We start from the raw sequence: 24181 nt of genomic DNA, 5'->3' as shown, positions 1-24181 counted from the left end.
TTTTCTAATTAATTTATTGTCGGGGGGTGTCATGTTTTCCTCTCCCCACTTTTTGTTAACGAGTTTACCAGGAAAAAGTTGAAACACCCCTCCTTTTCCACCGACAGTGGTTCATTCCACTCCCCTACTGACGGCAAATGATGATTTAGCGCGAAAACTACAATGTTTTAAACAAGTAAGTATATTTTATTATGTTTTATATATAAATAACGCAGACTTGTCATTGTATTATTTGAGAATTTATTTTATAAACCAGTTCGCTAAAGTTGTCGGCAGCCTGGTGTTGCACCTGATGCTAGCACGTAATCAGTGGCTGTGGTATCAGCTAGCAAAGATTGGGCACATGTAAACGTGGATGCTTTTAGTTTAACAATTTCAAGGTAAGGAGACAATAGTTTGGTCCTCGGGAAGTAGAGAAATGTATTGGAATCATATTTAGGGACATTTTCGCTAAATAATCCGAGTAAATTTAGTTTAGAGGGCAGTTGGAATGAGCAAATGTCGAAAGTGGGTTCAAAGCTGCGATTGATTTGACGAATCTTTTGTGATTCTTTTGACTTGAAACACTTTTCAAAAACACTTCTGGTAAGCAAAACAATGAGAACATACTATATTTTTACATTTGTGAATGTATTTTGTGGGGGAAAAAATTCTGAAAGACCAGACAAGATAAAAATGTGTTACAAATATTATTGTGTAATACATATCTATGCAGTTGTATGTGTGTATATGTATATATCATGTGTAGCCTCAGTGTAGCGCAGTCCAATCCATTTTAACTAAAGCTCTAGCACTGTCAATGGTAGCTATGGAGATACAAAAAAAAACTTTATTTACAGCAATACATGTCAAAACCTCACTCTTTCCAAAACATCTTTTGCAGGTCACTGACCCACCACGGACCTTTTTGTCCAACTCCCAGCCCAGATTTTCAGGCTATAAAATCTGCCTCCCCTCCCAAATGGATTGGACGTCCATCTCCATCAATGGCATCCAAAGAGGTACGTCCCCCACCCTTTTCCACACAACACAACACCATTTTATCTCCTGCCAAATTCTCCCCTGAGCAAATGCATCCGGAGTCTTCAAAGCGAATATTAGCGTCGTCGCTCTTGAGAATCCCTAAATAATTATTTTGTTTTTTGTTTTTGTATTTTTTTCACCCCCCGACAAAGTCTTGAGGGTTGCTTGGTCCTTTCTGCCGCCGTCCAAACACCGGCTTCGAGTGCATGCAGCTGCGCATGAACGCTCTCCGCTGTTTGTGTTTACTTTAATAATCACAGAGATGCGATAGGGGGGGGGGGGCAATATAAGTCTTTGTTTCCGTGCCAGGACCTCCACAAATGTCTGAGGAAGCAAAAAAACCCAGAATTCATTAGAGACGCCGCACAAAAAAAGGCGGAATATTAGATTAGCATGAGAATATGGCGGCCCCAAGTCGTCAACAATGGCCGCCAGCCCGCTTTTATTTCAATGCTTTACTTTGAGTCCGGCTAAAGATTCCATTAGCGCGGCGGAGACCGACGACGCTAATTGGCGGCGCGGCGGGAGCGTCGAAATCTGAAGGGTTCTCGGCCGTCTTTAAAATGTGGCCAAATCTGTGAATTTCCAATAAATTGTCTTTGTGCTCGCTGACATGAAAAGGCAGGCCTTTTATAAACTTGTTTGTTTTGATTAATCCACATCAGAGGCATCATTTCCCTAAATTATGCAACCCGGCTAATTGAGTTGGTTTAAATAAGCCAATTATGTCAATGTTAGTCTAAGCAAGGACTGATTAGTAATTGAGTTTATGGCGAGTCGCCGTCTAATCCGTTTAAAGCGGGAGGGTGGCGGCCAAAGAACCAAAGTTCATTTGCTGCCAAGCCTCCACAAATGCTCTTTTTGCAAATATTGCAGAATCCTTCCGTTACTGTCAAAAATAATTGAGTCTACTCAGCGGACATGTCAGCCTAGTTTGATTGACAGCAGTCGAAAAGCACCTTAGTACTGAAAAGATGTCACTAGTTTTGCAAAATCCAAATAACTTTATAGCAATCAGACAAATTTTGCTATCCAATATCCTATCTAGGAATGTCTTGTTTTTTTGGGTCTATATTTAAATGTGTAGATTTGTTTAATTTTAAGCAAAAGTATGAAAACTATTAATATAGTCAATTCATTGTAAAATTGATTAGTTGATTAATCACGTCACTGTTGACACTTACATTTAACCGTGATTAATTTATTTTTCTTCTTTGCAATCCAGTCTTAAACTCGTAATTTTAGGAGGAAATTTAAAGTCAAAAGTTTGCGCCCTCTAGCTTTTCAGACTAAACTGTGTTTCCCAAAGTGTCCACCGGAGGGCGCAAATGGCCACTCTTGGAAAATAATGCCACTCAACCTTCATAAAAGCATATCGTTAATTCATTTGATAAAATTCGAATTTTCAAGGACTTTAAACACGGGCTCGTATCGTTAGAAAATAGATTTTAATCTACTCGGGGGTAACAGAGTCATAATTGGCAGATACATGTCCAGACATTGAAATACTGCTCAGCTGAAAAAAGGGGAAAAAAAGAGCCTGTTTTCACAGCTGTTTGACAGCGCAATATGATAGCAGACAAACTCTACTTCTTTTTTTTTTGAATCATCACGTCAAGTGATTGATGGGCATTTCAAACGCGTTACAAAGCGATATAAAACAAGTACAAGAAATGGACAAACGTGGGTGTAAACAGTTTTTTTTCTTTGCGTTATGTGCTATTTTCATGACGCCAGCGTCACCACCATTCGGATCAACCGGTATACATAAAAAAATGGCGTAGTGTCCGCCGCTGAGATTCCTCCACGTCATTCGCAGTCTTTTTTTTTTTTCCTCTGGTTGGTCCCTTTTCCCGAAAGTGGGCGTTTCCGGCCTCGGCTCTAAAAGCGTCCACCTCGTAGCTCGCGTAGAAATGCGAAAGTGGCTGGGCCGAGCCGGAAGACGCTGTTCTCGTGACTGAAGTTGACCCAAGCCGCCTTTTTACTTGGACTCTTGGGAGAGCTGCTCCAAAAGGGGGTTGGCTTCGCTTTCGGGGGTTTTCACGCTGTCCGTCCTCACGATGCAGGTGGGCCGGTGTAGGTTGAGCATGACCATTAACTGCTGCCTTTCCAAGCGGAGCTCCTCGATTTGAGCCTTCAGGTCCGAGTTGACCATCTCCAGACGCTCCGATTCCTGAAAACGGGACACGCGTGTTAGGCTAATAGGATGCTAAATTGTCCCTAGCTGTCAGTGTGATTGGTTGTTTGTCTCATTGAGCCCGCAGTTGGCCGGGAAAGGCTCCAGCACCCCCTCGTCACCCCATGTGTTCAACGAGTGCCCTCTGAAGGTCAGTCGCGTGAGTTTGCGGACTTTCTCATGGGCGTCATCAACTCACTCTCTGGAGGAAGTCGGTTCGTTCCTTCTTCTTGTTTCGGCATCGCGCCGCCGCCACTTTGTTTTTCTCCCGCCGTCGTTTTCGCCTTTCTTCGTCCTCGTCCATCTGCCAACGCAGGAGTTTCACATGAGCACGTTTTTCGTCTTCATTTTCACTTTTAACTTTTTTTTTTTTAGTTAGGGCGAGGGCTCGTAGCTTTTGCTAGCGCCAGCCGCTTTTTCTGCTTACGGGCGAGCGTTCGCTTCCCCTTTTTTTCCGCTCACCTCCGTCTTGATGGCGAGCGGCCTCTTTCCCAGCCGCCCCAGGAAATGCAGCGGCGAGAACATGGCGGCCAGTTTGAGCTGGTCGGTCAGCGTGGTGGCCGAGATGCCCGCCAGCGGGCCCAAGCAGGGCAGGGAGCCCGGCGCCAGCGAGGGCTCCGGTATCTGTCCCGGCATCATACCCGACCCGACCCGGCCTCCGCCGCCGCTGTTGGAAAAACAGAGCAAGAGATTTTAGTTTTTAATTGTATAAAGCCACCTCAGAATCCCACAAATTTTCCCCTTTATTCACATTTTTAAAAAAAATGTTTTTTAGGCGACACGGTGGAATAGTGGTTAGCCCGTCAGCCTCACAGTTCTGAGACCGAGAGTTCGATCCCAAGTCAGGGCCTCACTGTGTGGAGTTTGCATGTTTTTCCCCAGGATCACGTGGCTTTTATCTGGGTACTCCTGCCCCCCATCCCCAAAACATGCATGCTAGGCTAATATGCTTGCTAACTTGCCTTAAGCTATGATTGATTCTCCTTTTATCTCCTCGTGCCCTGCAATAGACTGGCCACCGATTCAGGCCTAAGCTGGGATAGGCTCCAGCACCCCCCGGCGACCCTCGTGAGGCTAAGCGCTTGAAAAAAAAAAAGTCAAGCTCAACAAACGGCATCATTCAGGAACATTTCCACTATTTTCCGACATTTGCTAACGATATTCCCGATCGTCCCGCTCTTAGGTATTTTGGCAGGCAGGGGGTGGGCTACCCGGTCCGGACAGGTTGGACGGCGGCCCGACAAAGCCCCTCTCAGACGCAAGGAAACAAAGAGCGCTATTGTGCGAGGCCCTCAAACAGCTGACTGTGCCGCAAGCCGACGAGCCGCCGGGCGAGGATGGATGGTAAGTTATACCCCCTTTTTTTTTAAACTTTCCCTGCTGCACTTTACGTCTCGATCCGTTGAAGAAGGTTATGTAACTTAATTCAAATGTACCCCACCCCTGCGTCATGTAAAGTACCGCTTAAAAGTGTTTTTACAGTTGGGCAAGAAAAGTAATAGCATTATTTCTAGCGCTCGGCTCGTTATCGGCAAAACGTCAGGATCGTCTTTATCAGGTCCATAAACATCGATAAAAATGTACAATAACCAAACCATAAAATAGGACTAATACGCACATTATAATGAGGGATTAAATGAAATCAAGCAACAATAAAAACGACAGATGCGATTGGATGTTATTGATTGTCAGTGGCTGCCATTGAAACAGATTTTTTTTTTCCCTCCAACTTGAACTTCCTGCGTTACGAGGACGGGAACACTTAACGGGCCACTCGTTTTGGTCGACCTCTTCTTTTAGCGCCGCGTGATTTATTGGCTCCAAGGACAAGTCGGAGTGGAGAGCCAAAGTCAAATGAGGCATTTCATTCTTTGGTTCCTCCCTCCCTTTTTTGGGGGGAACTTTGTCCCTCCCTCCCAGCCTCCCCCGTTCTCTCTCTCCCCCTTCTCTCTCTCTCTCTCTCGCCCACTTGATGTATAACTCCTATTTACATGGCACTTGGCAGCCGTCTGTTGTTTTTGCTGGAAAGGAAAAGAACAAGACAGCTCTGGTCAAGATCTTTCTTCCACAAAATTGCCTCTCTGTCGAGAGGCACGGCGGGCGCCAAGGACTTTTCCTTTTGCGCTCGGGTAGGCGGAGCCATATCGCTCGCCACCATGAATGAATCCGCCGACTGTCACGTTCGTTACAACTTGGCATGAGCCATGACAAGACACAATGTTAATCTTTGCGACAAACAAACGAATCCCCTTTCCGTCCAGCAGGCACTCGTGGCTGACGACGAGGCGCTCTAAACTAACCCTATTTCCACTTTAGCCGTCACGTGAGAACGAATACCCCCGTCTGCCCCCCTCATTTCCCGTGATTCAGTCATTGGCTGCACCATGAGCGTGCACTCGGGGCCAACAATGAGGCGCTCTATAGCAACGTGCCTGCGAGAAACCCTTACCTACGCACTCGCTGGGACTTTAGGAGAAATATTTTGCCCTTTTTTTTGTCTTCTTAGCAACAACAAGGCACTCTAAAGCAAAACGCACAGCAATATTAAATTGTAGTTTAAGTGAGGCTTATATAGAAATAAAATCACTTTCTAAATATTAGCCATTACAAATTTGTCATACACTACCGTCGTAATTCCAATTAATATTAAGATCTTTTAAAATTGTCAAATAAATTAATCATAAATTATATGTATATTTAAATGAAAAAAAAAAGCATGGCCCAGGTTTATTTTTCTTTTTGGAATCACTTGCGTTTTACAAATTCATCATAAACAAACACTAGGGTCGTTTGAATAATACAATTAAGATTACAAATAATTTTAAAATTGTCAAATTAAAAAAAAGATAAATTACATATTTATGAGAATAAACGCATGGCCCATGTTTATTTTTCCTTTCGGAATCACATTCGTCATAAACTACCGTTGTAATTCTGAATAATATAATAAAGATGATTCTTTTATATTGTCGTATAAATTCTTAATAAATAGATAAATGACATGTATATTTATATGAAAAAAAGTACGGCCCAGGTTTTTTTTAACAAAGCTGATCGTATAGATAAAATTGGGTGGTGATTTTAGCAACTAGTTAGCCAATATGAATGAGCAATATTAACCCTTTAATAAATGCCAGGCTCTATTTTCAGCAATAATTCAACACTAGCCTCCCCCTATCAAAATAGACACCATGTCCAATTTCCCCCAATGACAGCCATTTGTCAAAAGTTAGCTTCTGAACGAAAACGGACAACCGCTCGCTTCCAGCGTACCACAAAATATGACGTCAAAGTTCCACCGTCCTTAGGAAAATATTACTCGCTCACAGCGTGACGTAATTGACGTTTTATTTCGGTGCTCTGACGGAAATAACATACGTTCACGGGACTATTGTCTTGTGGGAAAACCCAACGGTTTTCCATCCTTTGCGATTAGCTAGCGCTCGGTACAGAAATCCGCTTTGTTTACAAACGCGGCGTGGCCAACTCTCCCAAACGACATTCCGCCGGCGTCCTAAAAGTGGGAACGCAACAGTCCCGCGTTTCATCCGTCCCGCTTTCAAGCCGCCGCCGTCGTCGTCGCCGGACAAGCGCCCCTTCTCCCCGAAACGCTCGTTACAGGGGACAACCTGAAAGATGGGGTATTTTACTCTCCCGGCGAGCGGGGATTAGCGCTCGGCGTTTGATGACGCAACGGCGTGACTGTGCTTTGGCGGCCGAACAGAAAAAAAAAAAGGCATTCCGCCCGCCAGCGCCCTTCCTTTGGGGCGCACGCTAGCGCTCCGACAAAGACGCCCACACAACCTGGGGCGCGAAATGCACGTCCTTGCTGGCTAGCCCCCAAAAAGCAATCTGGCCGGGCGCTAGCTAGCCGCGCTGGTGACAGCGCGTCCTCTGTCTCTAGCTAGCTCCCTTTCCACGAGAACAATTAGCGGCGCTGTGGAATTCCAGCTCGCCGCGGCACCTATTATCCGCATCCCCCTGAAAAAGAGCCGCTTGCTCATTACTTTTCGAAAATAAATCCATCAATGGCAGCCACTGATTCAAAAAAATGTATTTTATGTTGCCACGTTAGCCAGCAAAGCGTTCAAATACCGTTAATGGCACTCCGACATCCCGTTGTAAAAGCATCCGATTTACGGGAACGCCGTTGAGCCTTTCCAAGACGCAACAGCCAAAAAAAAAAAAAGAATAATTTAGTTGAGGTAAAGTAGCGAAGGCCACACACCAACGTAGTTGAAATGTTCCGCTAAAGGGGCGATCGGTAAGAGTGGGCCGGGGGCCAAGGCACGTCGGTTCCCCTCCCTCGCAATCTCCGGCCAAGGTCTCAGCCATCATCATTACCATGTGCGCTAGCTAAACGGGCCCGCGCGTCCACTCGCGATCTTTCGCAATCCTCCGAGGAAAGCGGGGAAACTGCGCTTGCGGGACAGGAAGAGTCCAAATATACAAGAAGTGCATTCCTCAGAGCCCTCGTGCTATTTTGGCTAGTTTGCCATTACCTCGGCGGCCATTTTGGCTCAGTTGCTTGGTCTCATTTTCTATTTTGCCCCAAAAGCCCCTTTAAATTGAAGTCATTTTACTCCGTAGCCGCCAATGACGGTCATGGACGTCCAATTCTTTTTGACTGTAAAGGCTAGCAATTAATATTAGAGGTAAAAAATGATATACTGTTTCTTTAAGTGTCCTTCGCCTTCACTTGTCTGCTATTGATGGAAATTGATGTCCAATCCATTTTGACTGGTCGGGTTAATATTTCATTTTTAATTACGTTTGACAAAATCCAAAACACAAATAGAGATCCAATTGTCTAATTCTGTCATGCGTTAAAGGAATTCATCTGACTTTTAACTCATCACTGACAGCCCTCCCAGTCCAAATGCACTTGGACATCTATCGCCGTCAATGGCAGCGGTGAAAGAGTTGAAATTTGTGACATTTTGTTAACTAACTTAGAGATGCTTCCTTGTTATCTTGACAAACTTTTTTTAAAAAAAATCATTTCTCTTTATCTTGGGTGGTCTTGCAAGCCCCTCCCCCAATCCCAAACGCCGCAATTTTGAATTATTTCCCGGATCAGACTTGGATTAAAAACCAGCGAACAAAAAGCCATTTTCAAACGAAGGGCGGTTCACCTTTGACCTTTATCGGCCAGAAAACATGTTTTGACGATTATGTAATAATTAATCTCCCAGTTGAAATGGATTGGACGTCTATTGCCGTCGCTAACCGTTTTCAACCCCCCCCTCTCGCCACAACACAGACATCCGCCGTGGCGACAGCTGTTTCAGTTGCCGATTAATCGCGGCACGCAAAAAGGTTCCCGGGGCGACAATCCGACACCGTCAGCATGCGATAACTTGCCCCCCCCCCACCCCCCTCTTCGCCCCCTCCCGTCCTTTCAACAACCCCGTTAGCATCGGCGCGCTCGCCGTCGCCTGGCCCGCAATGCGTCTGCAGTCTGTTCACTGCGGCGCGGCTGGTCTGGGCTCCCCGCAGACCCGCTGGAAGGCATTTGGACTCAAAATAAACCACGCGCGCCCACGTCCGGCCCCTCGCCACCTTCGGCCCAGTCGTTCGCCGACGCGTTCTCCGAACGAGAGAGTCGCGCGGCGGCTAAACCGACGCTCGCCTCGCCCTAACCCTTCCAAAAACAACATTCTTACTTCCTTTCTTTTTCGCACACAGACGGGAGGTAACCTAAAGACCGGCGTTAGCATTTTTTTCCCCCAATAGGCTAAACTATAGTCATACGCGTCACGTCACGGCGGATTGCTTCAAAGTAAAAGTTTGGTCAACGTCGATACTTACTCAGAGAGAACGTCTCCTGTCAATGGTGCAAGCGTGTCCGCACACTGTGAAGAAATAGGGTGATTAATGACCGTTCAAGTTGAAGGTAGATGTCAGAAAAAGGTCAAACGCGAGGGCAATCGGATCATTTTTGTCTGTTAAAATTCCATTTCAATGGAGAAGCGCGTTTAAATCCCGCTATTGTTTACTACAGTGTATTCAGAACTGCCCCTATTGTTCAAATTATGAATGGTTTGACTTTTACATTCATGTTTTAGTTGCAACTGTCTTTGTTTTGATTGTCTTTCTGTGTTCTGGATTTCATGTGACTTTTAATGATGTCAATTGTCTGAAAAGTACTTTGAATTCAGGTTAGTTCAATTATGCTAGGCAAGTCTTTTACAATACTCATTTTACTTGTTCTTTAATTACTCGCACTTTCCCCCAGGCCATTTAAACTTGTAGGTACAACTTTATAAACATAAACGTTGGTAAACATAGTTTAGCTGCATCAATGCAATAAAAAATCTATACAAATCGTCCATAAACCGCACTGAATAACAAAGCAGTCGAATGACAGTCAACATTTATTTACCTATATCCGCCATGCCAAAATGTGATCTATTGTTTAAATGCTCGTTATTTTAATCGATTGGAAATGATTTTAAAAAAAGGGTCCCATCTAGCGTGGAAGGAAGTTCGCTTGTCGTCATCCTGCGACGTGTTGAGGTTACATAACTGTTTCACGAGCGGGATAATTGACACAAACAGTCGCCTTTGTTACATTTATTTAAAAAAAATATACATCAAATTTGCATCTGGTGAGAAATAGATGACTTTTGACCGGGGGTGAAGAAGCAAGCGTGCGCTGTAACGACGTTAGTACGTTGCATCTATCACGCGAGGGGCGAAGGAAAGTTTACAAGTCGTCAAATATTTGCGGTATCGATATAATCGGCAGCGCATGCTCGAGCAGCGGCCATTGTAGTGAAGAAACGCTTTCAAAATAAATAAATAAAAGACAAATATGCAAATGGGGGTGCCTGCGGTGTAAAACTTCAACCCGACAGAGCGATTAAAAAGAAATAAAAGAAAAGAAACTAGGCAAGTCGCCGCTTACCTGTTGTGCGCCCTTTACAAAATAATAATAATAATAATGATAATAAAGAACGGCAGGAAGAGTCCGGAAGCTGCGAGCGAAACTCGGGATCGTGTTTGTTTTTGAAACACTCGGCGACGGGTTCGGGGACTAGCCCGAGTCGTTGCATCAGCCCGTTTAAGTAGCGGTGGGCCAGCAATGGGAGCGCTTCGGAATGCGGAAGTGGCCGCGCATGAGAAAGAAATCGTGCAGGAGAACTGGACGGGCGGGGCGGGGCGGGGCTAGGCTGAGGGGGCCGATGGCAACGCATCTCCCGCCCCCTAGCAACCCAAAACATACACAAAGCGACAGCGGAAAATTTTGTTGCCAGTGCGCATGCGCCCATATCCGCGACGGGTTGTACAGGGATTCCAAATAGTTGAGCTGCACATGTTGTAACGAAGTGAAATTTCATGTAACACTACCTATTTATTAAGTCGAAATGACGGAGAGAGACGTCCAATTCATTTGAACCTATGTTCATTTGGACATAAAATAGTTTGTCTATAATGTTGGGAATAGTTTGTCTATAATGTTGGGAATAGTTTGTCTAGGGAATAGTTTGTCTATAATGTTGGGAATACTTTGTCTATTATGTTGGGAATAGTTTGTCTATAATGTTGGGAGTAGATTTTTTTTTCCATTGGGGATTTCTCATCATTTTAATGGATTAGTCGATTTTACTCTTGCTTGAAAATTCACAAAAATCTGAGTATTTTTATTCATTATATTAATTGGATTATGTTATCTAATCTAATTTTTAGTTTTACATAAAAATTGTGGTAGAAAATTGCTCTGAATTTGAGGTTAATAGAACTTGTATTCGCTGCTAGCCTCACAGTCCAAATTTATTGGACGTCTATCCCTGGCAATGGCACTCAAATTGGATGATAATGATCTTAACCTGAGAGCTATTTTCAAATGTAGATGAGATTGATTATAGATGCTCTCAGGCCTCAGAGTCCAATCGAATTGGACGTCTGTCACGGTCAACGTACGTCACATTTGACAGGTTAAAGGAGTTCCTTCATTGTTTTTATTGCCTTTATTTAACCTTCATTTGCTCCCTTTTTTTTAGCGCCTTTCATTGACCGGCGAGGCCGACCTCACACGTCGCTGGAAACGATGTTATTGCAGCTGGCTCGCCGACTCGGGCGCCATAAATCTCGCACTCGAGGTGAAACCGCCATCTTTATTTGTCTTGAAACGCTCCTTAAGTGGTTTTCACTTGACTCGCAATTTACTGTTGTTTTGTGGGAACCCCAAAAACCGAATATCTCCCTTTGTGTCCTCTCTGCTTCCCTCTAGCGTCGAAGCACGGAAACGACGCCTCTGTGATTCATCACCCAGAAGAAGAAAAAAGACAAGTTGATGCTTCTTCCAGAGCAGGTGATGTTTAAACATCCAATTCTTCCGTTAATCTACTCCAAACATCGTTCTCTACACGCTTACTCAATTGTTCCACCTCAAATACGCCACCAGGGTTATTCCGGGCCCCCCTCCCAAGGAAAAATACTCCACTCCGTTCCCCTTTTGTTAGCTTCTAATTTGGTTCTGCTGTGATTTATGCGTCGCATGTGGGGGGGGTCGCCGGTGCTGGCGTGCGTCACAGTCGCTCCAAACATAGACGTGGAACACATTTCAGAGGTGGCGAGCGGGGTTAATAAAGCGGGAGCCCTCGTAAAAGCCGCCCCAAGTGGGTCGGGGAGGGCAGGACGGGGACAGGTATGACTTTTCAGGGCTAATTCCGACCTAGCCGTGTCCACTTGGAGGCGTTGGAAAATTGGAACGATGCCCGTCACTCAGGTCTTGCAGTCTTGGGGTCGAGGGCTCGAACCCAAGTGGGTTTTCACTGTGGGGAGTTTGCCCGTTCTTGTGTGGGTTGTGTTCGGGGACTCTGGTTTCCTCCCACACGATAAAACCATGCATGCTAAGCTAGCTAGTTCAAGAGTCTGAATTGGTTGTCCTTGGTCCGCCTGGTGCCCGTAGTTAGCTGGGATAGGCTCCAGCACCCCCAGTGACCCTTGTGAGGATAAGCGGAGGATAATACTTCCCAATTTTCACTATTATGCAGGCCCACTATCACCTCTGGGGGAAATACCCCGCGCAGCAGACGCCGAACTGCCCCGTCCCGTCGCCTATTGACTCATCCCCGATTCCTCACCGCATTGTAGACATAATAAGGCGGGCCGTCCCTCCGAGTTCCTTCCTCCTTTCTTCTTCTTCTTCTCCTTTTGGGATATTATCGGCCGACCGGCGCAGACGTTTGCGCTTTGCACATTTTGAAAATGTTTTCATAAATTTCATAAGAGGAGGGCAGAAAAGGAAGTTGGTGGGCAAAACCCTCAAAACAATGCAGATGTTTGCCCCTCTTAAAATGGCCGCCCAGGCACCAACTTACTATTCAATTGTAAAAACAAAATGACACGTGCGGAGTCCTCAACGTGTGACGTTCGGACTTTGAAAACCTAGTTTCTGCTCAACAATATACTATATTTAAATATAAATATGTAGAAAAAGCACACATATACTTAAAAGAATAAAACAACAACAAAAAGCACATTGTTTTTTATTGTTGTTTTATTTTTTTAAGTAAAAAAAATAAAACGGCAACAAAAACACATTATACATGGATAATGTTTTTTGTTGTTGTTGTTTTTTTAGTATGTGTGCTTTTTCTTTGTGTTCGATCTATTTACGTAGCATGCTAGCTTCTACGTTATGACACATTGCTCTGCATTTGGATCCATTTTCAGCTAGCCAGCTGCTAGCATCATGTCATTGCCGCGTTTGTCGTAGCGTAGCATAGCATAGCCGACCCCCCCTTTTGCGCGTGCGTGCATCTGACTTTCTCGTCGCCATAGAAACACAACAGCCCCGCCGTTGCCCTCTCCGCGCCAAATTTGGCCAGCGGAAGTGACGTAGAAGCCCGGCAGCGTCGTGACGTCACGTCGCGTCGCTGCGGAGTCGTCTGTTGCTTTTGCGGCCGAGCAGAAAAAGAGCATGAATAAGTCATTAAATCAGACTCCCACTCCTTTTTATTTGATGTAATCCTGGTTCTAATTTTAGCTATGAAGAGTATTTTGTTTTGGTGGGGCTGCAAGTTTGCCTCTTTGTCCTCAAATCCAACACGTCTCATCCATATTTAGTTAGTATAAACTTTTACACATGTAGCTTAACGTTTAATCACCTGTTTTATTCTTTTAACTAGCTTCCTTCTAAGATAGGCCATAAAATACATAAATATCTCTATGCACTATGCTTGCGTAATTTTACGTACACATGCGTCATACCAAAAAAAAAGGAAATCTACTCGTTACTTTGCAAACGATTTACCCTGAAAATTGTCAGCTGAGCAACACTCAAAGGACAGTTTTTATTTGTTGTTTTGCACGGTATATTTCCTACACGTAAAAAAATATACTATGTCATAAAATACATGGAGAGCGCGACATTCACATGGAATTGTGACATTACAGAAATATACACACATGAACACTTTTATAATAACCCTGCTACATTTTTGTATTTGTTACGCCACAAGTTTGTAGAGCTTCAGCTTCACATTATACATACAAGGGATAAATCGGCTATTAGAAGTCATTTTCATGCATTTGTTTTTGAAACTGCACCACAAGAATAGAAGAATTCACCCTTACAATATGTAAACATCTAAACAACAGTAAACACAGAAAAACAAAGAATGTGAAGCCTGATTTGCGCTACTTTGGTGTAGTACCACGTCTGGCCACAACACGCCATGTGGCGCTCTAGCCTGGTATAGGACATGCAGCATAAGAGTAAGTTTTTCTCCTATTTCTCGTCTTTCGCCGTCAAAGACAGCCAACGCCATGTGACGTAAATATCTCACGTAAAGTACTTTAAAAAGTACATTTTAATATGTTGATATTTGAAAATGTGTCGGGGTAAAACGATCATTGCATAACCATCTTATTTTTTTTGTTGCATTCACAGTGCCAGAAGCGTAGGCGAGTTGAGACAACCCTCGAACCCGCCGCCGTCCGCCAAAGCGTCCATGTCGTCCAAGTCGAAGGAGAAGACGTCGGCGCAAGATTGGGCGAGCGGCGAGCCCAGTCCTTCCAGGTCGTCGGCGACCGATCTGTACAGGGTCTCCCAGTCGGGCGAGACGCTCGGGTCGGCCACGTCGGGGACGGAGACCCCGCCCGTCCCCCGGCCCCGGGACGGGCCGTCCTCCTCCCCCGGGCCGGGGACCGAGTCGTCCAGGTGGTCCGGCGTCCCGTCGCTGGCGCACAGCAGGACGTCGCGATCGCCGGAGATGGCCGAGAGGCGGGGCTCCTGGCTTCGGGGGGACCGGCCCACGTCCTCGTCCCCCGTCTTGTCGGCCCGGAGGTGGCAGGAGGGCCCGTGGGAGGACAAGAGACGCTCCAGCCGCTCCTTCTCCTCGAGGAGCTCGCCGATTTCCGACTGGAGGTCGGACTTGACGTCTTCGAGCCGGTCGCTCTCCTGGGGGAAAGAAACGCAACGGATTGGACGTCTATCGCTGTCACTGGCAATGGGAGGTAACATTCTTTTTTTTTTTTTCCCCACTGCACTCACAGCTTGCAGAGTGTCGATCAGATCCCGTCGCCGGTTTCGACACTTTGCGGCAGCGATTTTGTTCCTCTCTCGGCGAATCTTGCGCCTCTCATCTTCTTCTTTGGAAGGCTTGAGAGATGAAAACAAAGGTTTTACATATAAAAGCGTCACTGGAAGGTGAAAGGAAAATTACAGTCTTTTCAACTGTATTTTTTTAAATGACACTCAGTTTTTTACATTTTGGAAAAAAAAAAAAAAAAAAAAAATCCTTGCAAATCACCTTAACGTAATTCTGCTGCCGCCATTTTGTGTCAAGTCATTCTTTTACAAGCATTAGTGCAGAGTTACAAAAAGAAAGTAAAATCAAATTCAGTTGATATTTGAACTGCTATTATTTGAGTGTAAATGTAGTCACTGATTGGACTTCCGTCACCATTCATCATTAAATTGATTCAAGTAAATCTGTTCCAAATCCAGATTTGCAGCTCCAAAATAAAAGACCACCCACATCCAGAAAGTAATGTGTCGATATTCCATCTGGAATAAACATTTGGCATTTCATCTTTATTTGAATCTCTCCTGGAAATGCTTTTAATGTCATTTTCATTGAAGGCAATAGACTTCCAATCCCTTTTGGCCAATGAAAATAGATTGGACGTCTCTCGCCGTCAATGCACTGGGGAATATTTCTGAAAGATGAGCTAGTACATGACGTCCATGCCGTGACTGCTGATGTGGATGTGCTGCAGCACGTGCACGGACATGCACACGTTGTCCTTTCGACAAACAAAACAAAAAAAATCAAGCGTCCCCTTATCGCAAATTGGAATATGAAATGAAATGTGTGCGTTATTATCTCACTTTTTCTACCTTATCTTTCTGGCCTTTCCTGCAGCCGGGCGTCTTTGCCTTTTTCCCGGAAGACGTCTGGCTCCCCCTGGCTTCACGAGGCGGGACGCGGCGCTTCCTCGACGCCGGCGAGGAGGCACCTGACGTGGGGACAAGGTGGTCCGAAGCACCCCCGCTGTCGCCGTCCTGCTCACCGCCATTAAAAAAAGGAAAGGTGGGGAAAAATCCCATATTGTGAAATTTATAACTGATAATATAATTAAATGAAGCATTTTTTTTTACGTACCTCATCGTGGTCCGCCGGCGAAGACAAACAGTCCCGATTGTCCCCACCAGGCGATGCTGTGCTGCAGCCGGACGAGTCCGAGGAATAATCCCGGTACATCCTTTATTATATCTACGAATCAATATTTCACTGGCGTCAATAATTGAAACGTCACTCGTCTTCTTCCATTTGCCAGCGTGGCGAACGCTTCAGTGCGGCGAGTGGCGAGGAGGACCCCCCCTTTTATAGTCAGCTGGATTTTATGAATGAAACAAGGGAGAGCAAACCATTCGGTAAGGGGGGGTCTAACACACACACACAAAATATTGTTCAGTATAAACGTTTAGCAAATAGAAAAATCTCATTGAGTCGGATTCAAATGTTTAAAAAATATGGGAAAAAAATAATGTAACCAGATGAAGCTAATTTAAGCCCCCCGGCACCCTCAATCAAGCACGTGAAAGAGTGCCCCCTTTCGTCATGAATGAACGACGTCACCAAATGCATGCACTTTGTCCATCATTTTCCGCCAAATTGGTGCTCGTGACGTTTTGCCAATCATATCAAAATAGGAATTAAAATTAGGAGCTGTTCTTTATGATAAATACTTCATTTTGTGCATTGCAGATGGAAGCCGTCATTTTCACAGTGCAGCGTTACGCAATTCCGGAAGGCGACGTCACGTGATCCGATGCAGTCCGGCTCTTACTTTGAATTAAGGTATGAAATTAATTTATATTTTCCATGTAAAATAATGCAAAAGTCCAGCTATGAAAAATGGACACTTCCTGCCATATATGGTGCTTCCGGGGAACAGGGGCGCTCGTGTACAAAGCTAGACAAGGGGAGGGGGTCCTTGGGAGGGTCTAGACGTAACAAAGACAGAAGGGGAGGGGGTGCCTAAGCATAATAATGACCCCAATAATTTACTGCATTGCTTCACATAATAGAATGAAAAAAAATCTGACGTCAATTTCCCCCCCTTGAATGCCATTGACAACAATAGAAATCCAATCAAAAGATTAACCATCATTTGCACTGAATTAATCGATTCTCATTTTTTAATATTGGAGGCAACTTTCATTGACCTCATTAAAGGACAATCAATGACAACCCTATGTTTGAACAGCAAGACTGCTAATGATAACTTTCAAATGACTTAATAATCTCAAAACATGACCTCATTTTGACATTTGCATTAAACTCTTTATTTGGACGTCTACCACTGTCAAATGACCTATATAGTGTATTTCCCCCCCAAAAATCCCTTGTCCAAGTTTTTCTATCTCTTGACTTTCCTTTTCTTTCCTTCATTCCACGCATATTTTTCTTGTCCCGCTTTCTTCCATCCCTTCTCCAAAAGCCTTTCTCGAACCTTCTCGTGTGTCCCCCTGCACTCGTGTCCTGGTCTGTCTGCAAAAGTCTTCCCCTGACTTGACTAATGTGATTTCTACGGGCTATTTTTAGCTCCATGACATCACAAAGGCATTCAAGTGGTGGTCCGGGACGGGTGGAGGGGTGGGGGGCTACATTGTGCTCGTCCAAGAGAATAAAAAGGGGGCCTCATCTGCTTCCCGGCAGCCAATGCCCCTCTGCCAGGAAGGGGCATTATTTCCTGGCACCCTGTATTCCGAGTTGCCCCTAAACGCAGCGTGAGAGCGACAAGGCTTGTTTTCATCCCCCCAAAAGCGAAATGATTTACGCTAACGCATGAAAAGTGAGGCGACGTCACGTGTAATAATAGTGTTCCAATTCCGCAAGATGTTGCCAACCGAGCGTCCCAAACAAACCGACGACCGAGACCGAGACGCCACACGCTAATCGCTGGCGAGGTGTCCCGTTTCAGCCTTCCGCAAACAAAGAGCGCGCAATGACGCGACGTCTCACTCGGTGGGCGTTCTGGAAGATTCTCCCTGACGACACGTCGCGTGTCTCGTGAGAAACGAGTGTTGTTTTTTTTCTCGCGTGCGAAGTGGCACCTCTTTGTCTTCGTAAACAATCTCCGTCGTCCCGTGAACGCAGCGCGTCACTGACGCGAAAGGGGTGGAGTGTCGTCATGGCTACCGGGAATGTTCAACAACAACAACCAGTGCAGGAAAGAAAACACACAAAAGCCTTCGAGCGATGTTAACTGACGTAAACGACTCAATAATTCATGAGGCCTGCAAAATGTTTTTTTCTTCTTCAATATTTACATGTATTTTTTTTTAGTGACTGAAACCGTTGCTTTTTGTCGCTCTCACGCTGCCATCTTGGAATATATATATATATATATATATATATATATATATATATATATGTATATATGTATATATGTATATGTGTGTGTGTATGTATATGTATATATATATATATATATGTATGTATATATGTGTATATAAATGTATATAGTATTAAAGTATACTATACACATTTCAATGCCCGTCTAGTTTGACCAATTCTACTTGTAATACCAATGAATAGACGAAATGAGCATGATACATTATTTACTATTTTACTAGTAATGACAGAAATACATAATCCAATATACTTTTCTTTTAACAACAGGCATTAACAATGCTTTCAAGTATAATTGAATGTATTATGAACCACATTAGTAATATTACATCATTTTTTGTACATATAAACATGATATATATGATGCTTTTTTTGGCTCCAAATGCCCTTTAAAGCTTTTAAATTGGACGTTGATGGCCATCAGTGGTTGCAAATGAGTCAGTCTTGGTACAATGGCTTTCTTCTGTTGCATCACGAGTGCCTCAAAAGTCACTGTCTCTTCCACACTCACACTTGGGTTGCGTCACCCTCGCCTTCTGCCATCAAGACGTTCCTGGGAATCGAAATCCGGACCTCGGCCCTACCCACTGTTGCGCTAGGTCATCTAACCGCAATCTTCTTTGTGCTCTCGATCTAGGTCGAAGGATTCCCTCCCTCCCTCCCTCCCTCCTCGGGAAACACCTTTTGTGGAAAAGTACACACGCGGCGCCCACGTACGCAAACATCTCGTTTGGCGAGAAGACACGCCCGTCTCGGTGAACGGTACGAACGCCGCCTCGGGCTTCGCTCGCAGGCGGCGTCTTTTGGAATGCAAGTACCTCAATTGACGGCACCGAGACGGCCAATGACGGGCATGTATGTCTGCGTTACGTTTTTCTCAGGTACGAGATTGGAAACTATTTCACTCGTGCAGATACCTGTGTTCTGCTTCTGATAACAAAAAAAATCTGGTAAAAATCTAGAGTTTGACCTGTCTTTTGTCAATTTGTTCTGAAAGTAAAATAATTAGTCCAAAGCATGAGCAGGCTAAAATGACGATTTTCAAATGATTCACTCATCGCATTTTGAATAGATTAATATATTTCATCTTAATTTGTGAAATACCATAGGAAGACTAATAACTTTGATTTTCAGCAAATTTATCAAAAAAAATATCGATCCATTTTCAATCGGATGACTAATGATTTGTGATGAATTAATTTTCTAATCCCATTTTCAGGTCGTTTTCATTCAACTTGTTTACAAAGAACGATGATAAACGTCCAATGATTGGACGTCTATTACTGCCATTGGCAGCCTTGGAGTTGGACACAATATAATTCTATCAGGTAAACATTTCATTTAGTCAGTATGGCTTTTTTTAAATCATTTTTTTAGTGTTGATTGAATTGAAATGTCATTTGTTAAAAGTAGGTCACACCCAAATCGAGAACATTACGTTATAACGCAACAAAAGAACTTGAAAGTTCCTCCCGTGCTTGCGTGCGTACCTTTCCCTTTTTTTGCTGAGCGTTATCTTTTCGGTAGTTGAGGACTTTTCACAACAAGCCAACTGTTTGTTGTTTTACGTAACTTCAAGTCGGCCCGGCTCTCACATTTACCAGCAGTGGCCGCCCCTTTTACAGGATGCGCCATATTTGGAAAATGACGTACTGGGGATCCCGAAGCGGAATCTTCCATTCCTTGAAAGCGGGAGGGCTTGGAGCGTTAAAACGCTGCTTTCTTTGGTAGACTTTCGCTTATATTTCAATTCAAGGTCGACTATTATGTATGTTTAAAACGTTTCCTTACACCTCGCCGCTTTCTAGCGTGTTTGTTTGTTCCGGGTCTGTCCTTTTTCCCCCTCGGTGTCAACCCCCCTCTCGTCCGCCCACCCAACGTCATCGGCAAGCCCGGTCGCAGCCTATAAAATGGCCGCCAGCGCATTCGGGCGGCACTTTCCTTCGGCTTACCTCACCGAGCAACACGGCTAGCTAGCTAGCAGGACTTCAGATTTGTCTATTTTTCTCTTTTTTTAACCCCTTACAGAGGGTTGGAGGGATCTCCTAAGTTTTTATCGGACCTTTTTGGATCTTCCCTCGACACTCGTGCGATTGAGCGATGATGTTGAACGTGTACAACCCGGACTGCGACTCCTCCTCCCGGTGTAGCACAGCGTCTCCGGCCGCTGACAGCTCCAGCAATTTGGGCTACTACCAAGCGTCCCCAGCCGGCTCTTATTCCAGCCTGGGCTCGCCGCAATCTCAGGTAGGGTTTTTTTTTGCAAATCTATATTAAGATATAATTGCTCAAACGATCATTTTCGTCTCTATTATTCTGGGAACAAAGATAATGTGCATTGTATTGAAGCCAAAGAATTTGAAATATTATACAACCCAAAAGCAGATCTTTTATGTAATGATTACAAAAGTAATCCTATAAATCAGTATGTTTACTCAACATATATTTGTTTTTGGATATTTTGACGTTTTCAATAAAAGTTTTCCTCAACAAAAAAAAAAGAATGTATTTTGTATAAATTAAAAATGTACATATTTTTTCCTTTAACTTGAACTATTTAAGTTAAAGTGGTTTACTGTTTTAATTAAAATTAAATATTTACATGTTCAAACATTTTGTCAATTCCAAGAAATGTGCTGACATTTAATTTATTATTTTTGCCCGCTTGCAGGATTTCACCGATTTGAGCGTTTCGAGCACCTCTTTCGTCCCCACGGTGACGGCCATCTCCAGCAGCCCCGACCTGCAGTGGATGGTCCGACCGCTCGTTTCCTCGCTGGCCCCTTCGCGCCGGGCCGGCGCCGGCGCCATGGTCTTCGGACCCAGCCCGGCGTACCTCGGGATGAGCCCCAAGCTCTCGGCGTCTCGCCCGCACAGCAACAAGAGAGGCAGGACCGAACACGTAAGTTTGCCGAAATTTCTGCCCGCGTCGAAGCCTGCTTTCTCCCCGCATGGGTCATTAAAATATCCTTTTACATTTGCAGATTTCGCCCGAAGAGGAAGCCAAGAAAAAAATTCGAAGGGAGAGGAACAAGCAAGCGGCCGCTAAATGTCGCAACAGGCGGCGCGAGCTGACCGATACGCTCCAAGCTGTAAGTATCTATCTCACATACTATTCTCTATTACTCAAACCTCCACCTGAGAGTTTTTTCAGTTACGAGAAAAAAAAATCCAACATTCTCAATTTAAAAAATAAAAATGGTTTGATAGCTTCCAGGCAAATAGATTGGCCAGCCAATGAGTTAACTCAAATCGTGTCAACGTCAAGTCTTTAACTTTATTTTCATGAGTTGAACCAGCAAATTTTTCCCCCCCAAAAATCAATGTATTTGTTGATGTCGTCCTGGCCTTTTCACGGTCAAAATTGAATCTTTTCACTTGAATCTACCCGAGTTAGAGCGTCAACTTTGCCATTCCGCTCTCCAAGAGAGTCTTTTCTGGACCAAAAAACATTTGATACACGAGCGAATCGCGTTCTGAGCTTAAAAACTCTCAAGTCAAGGTGGTGCTTTGCTTTTGTCAAGAATGTCCCTGACTTTCTCTTCTTCAATGACCAGGAAACAGATCAGCTGGAGGACGAAAAGTCCAAAATCCAGAACGACATCGCCAACCTCCTGAAGGAGAAGGAACGGCTGGAGTTCATCTTGTTGGCCCACCGACCCGCCTGCAAAGTTCCCGGCGAGCGGGATGTGCAATTCCAGCCGACGTCGTCCGGCTCCGCCGCCCTCTTCTCCGGCGCCGCCGCCGCCGCCACCACCACCGTGTCCGTCAAACTGAGCGACCTGGACTCGTCGGTCCTGGACGAGTCTTTGGACCTCCTGGCCAAAACGGAGATGGAGCGTTCGGTGCCCGAGGCGGAACTGCCAGCCTCGCTGTGCGGCGCCCAGGACTGGGAGCAGTTGCACCCGTCGGTGACCAGCGGCGACTTTGAGCTGCCCCTGCGCACGCCGGTGGTGACCTGCACGCCGGCCGCCACCTTCTCGTCCTCCTTCTCCTTCACCTTCCCCGAAGTCGACGCCTACCCCGGGTGCGCCGCCGCGCACCGACGGGGGAGCAGCGGAAACGAGCAGTCGTCCGATTCGCTCCACTCGCCCACGCTTCTGGCCCTTTAAGACGCCCCCAGACGGCGAAGGACGCTTCCTTACGTTGTAGCATGTTTCCATTAATACCATCGATTCACCTACAATATTGACATTATGATATTTATGGTGCTACATCACCAACCGCGGATCGCTTTAGTGTTTCTGTTCCACGTTTAGGAGAAAAAGTTTGACGGGCGGGTGAAAAAAAACATGGACTTTTGGACCTTGGGTCTGCCCTTGTTTCAGTGGCAGCCGATAAGTTCACTTGGTAACAGCTATGAAAGTTTTCTGTGAAAACATGAGTCTTTTGCAATTAATTTATAAGATTTTGACTTTATTTTTTTACAACAGAGAAAAGCAAGTTCGTGTGAATGAATGTTTGTGAGGTCTATACATTGATGGAAATAAAATGTTAGCCATATTTCAATTGATGTGTTTGTACATAGAGATGCTGTTTTTTCCCAAATATTCGTCTTCAATATATTTTAAATGTATTTAAAAAAAATAAGATGAACTTACTAATTTAAAGCCAAATGCCATCATAAAAAAGCAAATTAATTACTATAAACAGTTCAAATGTCTATAAATACTTGACAAATACTCGACTAAAAGTAGTTTCTGTTCAAAAGTTATGTAAAGACTCACAATTGGCATTTTCCAGGCGCTTTTCTTGTTGCCAAGGTTAAGTCAGCCACAAGTCACAAACCTCTGACGTCAGTCTTGTTCTTTTTTTTTTAACTCCCCCAAAGTTCGCGCGGCGTGATGACGTCAAACTTCCGTGCCCAAATGCAGACCGGCGCGTGTAGCTGTTAGCTTGAACACGCTCCGTCGAAAAACACTTAAACACGTGTATTTCTCCAATTTAGGGGGCTCCCTTGTAGCTATAACTTGAATTAAAGCTAAAAGGAACTGGGAAAGTGATAATTAATCGTCTTTTGAAGACTCGTTTGTGGCTGTTTATGCAACTGGGAGGATCCGAAAGAGTCTCGACCACTGAGAGGTAGGGAAACAAAAACATCACTGAAAATGGTCTCTTCTTCTTAAAGTGAACCGAACATTGTCTAAAAAGTCATTAAAACATAATATTAGTGTAATTGCACGCAGCTTCGGTGCGGCTCTTTGCAAGAGAATCACTTATCTAGAACTCCATTTCACCGCCCAAATATAATGATTTATTTTTCTATATTATAACATTTCTATAGGTTCTTTTCCCCATCATTTGTGTGAGAAAACCAATGTAACAGCCTTTCAAGAGTGTTCCAGCCAATAAGAATCAGCATCTCTGGTGAGTAGAAAGATTTGGATTATTTGGGGAGATAAATATGAATAGTGTACTGCTTCAAATATTTTTGCCAAGTATTGATGGACAATCACTTATCCGAGAGACAAAACATATGTAAACAAAGGGTCGCGGGGGGTGCCTATCCCAGCTGACCAAAAAAAACAAGTGTCCAAATCCCATTTCATAACTAAATTCTTTTTTTTTTACCGATGACTTGCGCATGTGGAACATGAACGACCTTTCCTTCATTATCATCATCATCGCGTGCTAATTGGTTGAAAGAGCTTGCCAGGCATCTTTTACAGTACGCAATTTTAAGGGTGCGGCTTATGTGCGCAGGCGGCTAATATGTGGGTAAATACTGGATTCATTCGCTCATGTCACTTTATTGATTGATTGATTTTTTACAATATTTAGCCAACTGAATGGCAGCTTGCCTAAAAAGGTGTGCGCGTGTCAGGAATGTTATTGCCGTCGCACACCCAGCTGTCGTTCCGCTGGAAATTTCCACAAACGACGCCGATTCCGACGTCGTCTCGGCGTCTATTAATATCCCCCCCCCGCGAACCACCCCCCGAGCGAAGACGGGGGCTACGGCGGCGGCTATAGCGGGAATGGCGCGTTTTTATTTTTTCCCCCCTTTTAGCGCGGCGGTAAAATTAGACGGCCGTGACGCGAGTACGCGGGAGGTAGTCGGGGGTGACGGTGTTGTCGTGAGGTGGGCTCAGGCGTGAGGAGGAGG

General features: G+C 44.7%; 3 protein-coding genes across 4 annotated transcripts; 1 reads left to right on the top strand and 2 right to left on the bottom strand.

The window, feature by feature from the left end:
- Positions 1-84: 84 nt before the first annotated feature.
- fosab (v-fos FBJ murine osteosarcoma viral oncogene homolog Ab) lies at positions 85-22588 on the top strand. Of its 2 annotated transcripts, XM_077587487.1 has the most exons (16): positions 85-175; positions 884-1001; positions 4383-4543; positions 11206-11304; positions 11436-11516; positions 14103-14668; positions 15580-15747; positions 15843-15912; positions 15995-16091; positions 16426-16518; positions 18713-18837; positions 19295-19403; positions 20104-20322; positions 20747-20977; positions 21060-21167; positions 21633-22588. In XM_077587487.1, exons 13-16 carry the CDS (start codon positions 20176-20178, stop codon positions 22185-22187), a joined length of 1041 nt encoding a protein of 346 aa, XP_077443613.1. In that variant the 5' UTR covers positions 85-175; positions 884-1001; positions 4383-4543; positions 11206-11304; positions 11436-11516; positions 14103-14668; positions 15580-15747; positions 15843-15912; positions 15995-16091; positions 16426-16518; positions 18713-18837; positions 19295-19403; positions 20104-20175; the 3' UTR covers positions 22188-22588. The 2 variants fall into 2 exon arrangements, with proteins under 2 accessions (XP_077443613.1, XP_077443612.1); XM_077587486.1 differs by lacking the exons at positions 85-175; positions 884-1001; positions 4383-4543; ... (6 more) ...; positions 16426-16518; positions 18713-18837 and having other exon boundaries at positions 19272-19403.
- Positions 2453-10302, bottom strand: LOC144064741 (jun dimerization protein 2-like). Its single transcript, XM_077587490.1, has 5 exons — positions 10110-10302; positions 9011-9054; positions 3662-3866; positions 3399-3503; positions 2453-3196 (listed from the first exon to the last, which is right to left on the bottom strand). The coding sequence occupies exons 3-5, from the start codon at positions 3836-3838 to the stop codon at positions 3005-3007; spliced, it is 474 nt and encodes a 157-aa protein (XP_077443616.1). The 5' UTR covers positions 3839-3866; positions 9011-9054; positions 10110-10302; the 3' UTR covers positions 2453-3004.
- Positions 13485-17630, bottom strand: LOC144064740 (protein c-Fos). The gene is made up of 4 exons (XM_077587488.1): positions 15820-17630; positions 15555-15719; positions 14706-14813; positions 13485-14612 (listed from the first exon to the last, which is right to left on the bottom strand). The coding sequence occupies exons 1-4, from the start codon at positions 15916-15918 to the stop codon at positions 14097-14099; spliced, it is 888 nt and encodes a 295-aa protein (XP_077443614.1). The 5' UTR covers positions 15919-17630; the 3' UTR covers positions 13485-14096.
- Positions 22589-24181: the final 1593 nt, after the last annotated feature.

This window comes from Stigmatopora argus, chromosome 19 (genome assembly GCF_051989625.1).
Source record: "Stigmatopora argus isolate UIUO_Sarg chromosome 19, RoL_Sarg_1.0, whole genome shotgun sequence".
NCBI classification, from domain to species: Eukaryota; Metazoa; Chordata; class Actinopteri; order Syngnathiformes; family Syngnathidae; genus Stigmatopora; species Stigmatopora argus.
The sequence above is the reverse complement of the archived record's forward strand: the minus strand, read 5'-3'. Positions and strand labels throughout refer to the sequence as shown.